Below are 5196 nucleotides of genomic sequence, written 5' to 3'. Positions count from 1 at the left end.
GGACTAGCCACAGCCCTACAGGCCTATTAGCCTTACATCTTTCTTACTGAAGACTGTTGAAAGGCTGATTGATCAGCACATACGGAATAAACTGGACCATACTGTACTTCTCCACTCCACCCAATTTGCGTACTCAAATGCCAAATCTACGGAGGTCGCGCTGTGTCATTTGGGCAACAAAATTTAAAGCATCTTTCAATCTAAGGAGATTGTCTTATGTGAATTTCTGAATATAAAAGGAGTTTTTGAAAATACATCATATAAATCCATACCTGTAGCACTCGCCCGAAAAGATATAGACTCATGCAAAATAACGTGGATAGATAGGATTTTACGAGATAAAAATATACCCGAGGTACCCAACGGTTAACATTCTGGCTTTCATTCGGAAGGCGGAGTGTCTTCTATTCGGATAGGGTGTGTTGCAGTACAAAAGATCAATTGTTGTCCACTCCGTTAGAACACGGTACCCTGTTTATCTCGATTCTATTATATTCTATCTATGGCCAAACATCCTTTGGGATATGTTAATGTTTATACTATTTGATAACTAGATTTTTAACTAGATTTTTAAATAGATTTTAATTGTGTTGTCACCTTCCCAAGTAAAAATAATATACTGCCAAATTAATTAACCACTTTATTGTGAACTTCAACTCCAGTCATCAAACATTTTTATTGTACCTAAAACCTGCGATAAAAATGTAATGAAATAAATAAATAATAATGAAATAAATAGATTTTTATAAATATATTTACAATATTTATAATCTAAAGTGACTTATAAAGCCCATTGCTTTTATTGATGGCACAAAGTTGGTACATGTTTATGCTATTCTTCACTTGTATCTAAATCTTCTGAAGAAATGATAAAACGATACTTTATGGTATTTACGAGAAACCACTTAGTTTATTGCAACACTATTCAAACCAAACCGAAGTAAAGACGTGAAAAATTGTAGCAAACAAAATATTCGCTGATTATTATAAAATTTACCCTGTATTCGCATTTGTAGTAATTTATTTTTTATATGCTTATATGTGTTGTTTGATCTTATTTAATTTTAAGAATGGAAATTAAATAAATTACCAATGCAAAAATACAACCATGAACGGTGGTGAGTTAGTTGACAGATAAAGGCGAAAAGGACAAGAAAGAAAACGTAAAGATAACGCAATAATGCTGGATTTGTTGCTTTGTAGAATATGTTACATTTATCAATATATTAATTATTTAAAAATTAAAAGTTCTTAACAATATATCGAAATTTAAACAAAATTGAAGTTGTTTATTTACATATAAAACATATTATAAGGTCCATGCCATTATTTTCAAAAATATTTTGTAATATGTATTAAACAAATTTTTTATATTTTTTTTTTCATATAATCAAAAAATGTTTGATATTTTTGGCCGGGTTTTAGGTCCTAGTTTTAAAATTTATATTAAAATTTCAAACATAAACATTAAGGTCGACACTAAACATTATAATCAAAAAATTTAAGATGAGTTGGCAAAATTAATTCAAAATAATTTTTTAACAATATTAAAATATTATATTTATTTAATATTATAAACATTGTAAAATATTTTTAGAATAGTTTTTTTTAATTGATAGTAATACAAAATACTAGAAATAATGCCAATGAGTAAAAAATAATAATGAAATCGAAAAATGTTCTATTTTCATAAGTTCCTTTCATCGTACCATAAATTTTTGAATGGTAAATTTTTTATATTACGTTAATATCACACTTAAGAGGTGATAAAAATTATTTGATAAATCGTTTATTCTTGCAAAAAATTAACGAGTCGTGGCGAATGATTCACATAAACGAGTTACAACATTTAACAGTGATGCCAATATATTTTTTGCCAAGTAATAACCGAGTTGCTGTATTTGCATGCATTCGATTACTTAAAAATACGATTATTATTCTGTATAAATAATAGGTCTGTTCCACGAGCTACTCATAGTAACTTTGAGTAAACACTGTGTATACACAAGCGCGTTCCACCAGCAAATTTTCAAGTATTTTTGTGTAAATTTTACTTCTGTTTTACTTATGTTTTACTATGAGTAGCTTGTGGAACAGATCTAAAAGTAGAAACAAATAATTAGAGCATTTCTACATTTAGGAATTAAAAATAGTAAGCATTTATCGCAAATCACAAAAAAAAATTTTATATATATAAATGAATAATTTTGACAGTCCGTTAATACGAAAAGTTGTTTCAAATTTTGGACATTAATTTTCACTTTAAGCATTATATAAAAATTTGAAAGAAGTTTTAAGGTTTAAGGTACCGATAAAAAGTTTTTAAAATTTATTTCAAATTATATATTGAAATATATTTTAAAGCTCACGTAAACTTTGTATATGAGTCTTTACCCATATGCAAAAGATAATGTTTCGTTAGGTTGATCTGTTCGTACAGTATATAACGGAGAATAACTGATTTTTCAAAGCAATTAGCGTTTGTTCTAAAATAAAATATAAAAATTAAAACTTTTGATTTACTGTGTACCACAATTAAGTCTACATAATTGGTTTTCGATACCATTTTGTACATATTAATAATTACATCTTATTTCGCATACATTTGGAAAAAAACATTTTTTTGGAAAGAAAATAAAAAACATTTATTTGAATATATATTCGTAAATTTTCTTTACTGTTTATAATATATTTTGTTTTAATATTCTCTGGCATGTTTAGATTAGTTTATAATAGTTTTTAAAAATAATTATTATGCGCTGGAATTTTTGCAACACAAATCATCTAATACTATAAATAAACTTATATGTATGTATATATATTGGCTTCAAATACATGATATACGTTCATAAATCCAAAAAATATGTGTCTTTGAGTATCACTGAATATTCAGAAATTTATTTACTTGCTGTATTTTTCGCAGTGTACAATATTTCAGGCAATGCTGTTTCGATTTCATTACTACCGTTCCGATAGTTTCAACCGGAAATTCCAGGGAACTAGCTTGTTTTTGGCAAGGTTTTATTTCGCCTCTTTTGTTGCGGCAGTCAGTTTAACCACATGTGAGTACGCTTTTCCTGTCGAATTTAGTTAATTGTTTAAAAAAGGCATTCAAATTAATAGTAAGTTTCAAGTTGAAGCAAAGTAATTTTGTGTTTTAAATATTTTTTGTAAGTAAAAATTTTACAAAGGAGTCAAATTGTATATAGTGTCGTGGCAATTAATTGTTTCTAATATGGCTTGATGGAAAATTCGCAAAAAAAAAATGTACTGATATATATATATATATATATACCTATATATATAAGTATATAAAAGTACAAAAATCCGTGGTAGATAAAATTTAACAATCATATCTTTGTTGTGTTAACTACTATTTTAAATTGATTATAATTTTATAAATACAGTTAATAAAAAAAAAAGTTTTAAAAATGAAAAAAATTTACATTGAATGCTTTACTATGTGTTTAATGTTTACTACAATTAATGTTTGTTTACATAAATGTGCAACTGTAAGACATTTGTTTTTGGTGCCCATTTTTTTAGAAGCGTTAAGAAACAAATTTTCATTTTTAATTAGTTTGCGATTAGAATTCACCCTAACCTTGAAATAAAGAATTGTTAGAAATAACTGCATCTACATTAAGCAGGGTATATAATTTTAAATTCAATTATTACTTCTTTGGGTATAATAGGGTGTATATTAAAATTTTATTAAAAGTAATAAAAACAATTTAAAATATAAACCAGACTTCAATGATATGCTTTAGTAATATCTACTTTAATATTGAATTAACAAACAAGCAAATATTTGATTAACCTCCATTTTATAAAGTTCTTTTATGTTAAATAAATAAGTTTTTGTTTGCCCAAAAATTTATTAAATAATTTTTTTACATCTTACAGATTCTCTTAAAGGGTAGCATCAGATTATAATAAATAAAAATGGCAGAAATGGATGATCATCACTTCGAGACTGGCGATTCTGGTGCTTCTCAAACCTACCCTATGCAATGTTCGGCTCTACGTAAGAATGGGTTTGTCATGTTAAAAGGTCGTCCCTGTAAGATCGTTGAAATGTCGACTTCTAAGACTGGAAAGCACGGCCATGCTAAAGTTCACATGGTTGGCATTGACATTTTTACAAATAAGAAGTAAGAATTATTTTAACATCTTAAGAACGTATTCATAATATAATGAAATGATTTACCTATTAACTAAAAAAAACATACTTCTATTGTGAACAAGTTAGAACTATATTTCTATATATAATTTAAACTATTTAATATTTATTTATAATAAATATTATTAAAAACAATTCTTTGTCCATAGATACGAAGATATTTGCCCATCTACTCATAATATGGACGTGCCACACGTTAAAAGAGAAGACTACCAGTTAACCGATATAAGTGATGATGGTTATTTAACTTTGATGTCAGACAACGGCGATATAAGGGAGGATCTTAAAATTCCAGAAGGTGACTTAGGAAATTCCCTTAGATCTGATTTTGAAAACGGAAAGGATCTTCTCGTAAGTATTATTTTCACTCTTTGTGGTACTTAGATATTATAATACATTTTTTTTATTCTCTTTTATTACAGTGCACAGTACTCAAATCTTGTGGTGAGGAATGCGTTATTGCTATTAAAACCAACACTGCTCTCGACAAGTAGACCTCAAAGTCATCTTTTTGCTTTAAGTTTCTGCGGGAGTTTCAGAGTTGGAAGTATGTGTGAAAAATACATTATAAAGCCTTTATAAAAATAGTATTTTAATTTCCATTACTATATAGTTTGTTGATTTAGTTTTTAAATACTTCCGATGTGAATTTATATATTAATATTGTAAACGCAGAAATATAAAGCTTAAAGTTACTGAGTTAAATAACAGCATAACTTTTGCACACAAGCAATTTTTTACTTTAATAAAGATATCCTAAAACTACGATTCATGTGTTATAATTTTATTTTATAGTAAATGTTGATTTAGTTGATTTATGGTGTTTTTTCATCTTCAAATGCAGTCATAAAATAATTGTATGCACTGTTTCTCTTGATAGGTAAAAATGGTAGAATATGTCGAGCAGGTATGTTGTATATGTAACAAAGGATAAAAAATTTAATAATATAAAATTTATTGATATTGTTTAGGTAAATAAATAAATTGTTTAGATAAATAAAATTTGTTTAGGT

The 5196-nt window shown here is 26.8% G+C and overlaps 1 protein-coding gene across 3 annotated transcripts; it reads left to right on the top strand.

The window, feature by feature from the left end:
- The first annotated feature begins 2962 nt into the window (after positions 1-2962).
- On the top strand, positions 2963-4738 carry LOC119679375 (eukaryotic translation initiation factor 5A). 3 transcript variants are annotated; one of them, XM_038091694.1, is made up of 4 exons: positions 2963-3062; positions 3907-4154; positions 4333-4534; positions 4606-4738. In XM_038091694.1, exons 2-4 carry the CDS (start codon positions 3946-3948, stop codon positions 4675-4677), a joined length of 483 nt encoding a protein of 160 aa, XP_037947622.1. In that variant the 5' UTR covers positions 2963-3062; positions 3907-3945; the 3' UTR covers positions 4678-4738. The 3 variants fall into 3 exon arrangements, with proteins under 3 accessions (XP_037947622.1, XP_037947621.1, XP_037947623.1); XM_038091693.1 differs by having other exon boundaries at positions 3017-3122; XM_038091695.1 differs by lacking the exon at positions 2963-3062 and adding an exon at positions 3149-3170.
- Positions 4739-5196: the final 458 nt, after the last annotated feature.

The sequence above is a fragment of the Teleopsis dalmanni genome, chromosome 2 (assembly GCF_002237135.1).
Source record: "Teleopsis dalmanni isolate 2A chromosome 2, ASM223713v2, whole genome shotgun sequence".
NCBI lineage: Eukaryota > Metazoa > Arthropoda > Insecta > Diptera > Diopsidae > Teleopsis > Teleopsis dalmanni.
This window is presented reverse-complemented; position numbering and strand designations above follow the sequence as displayed.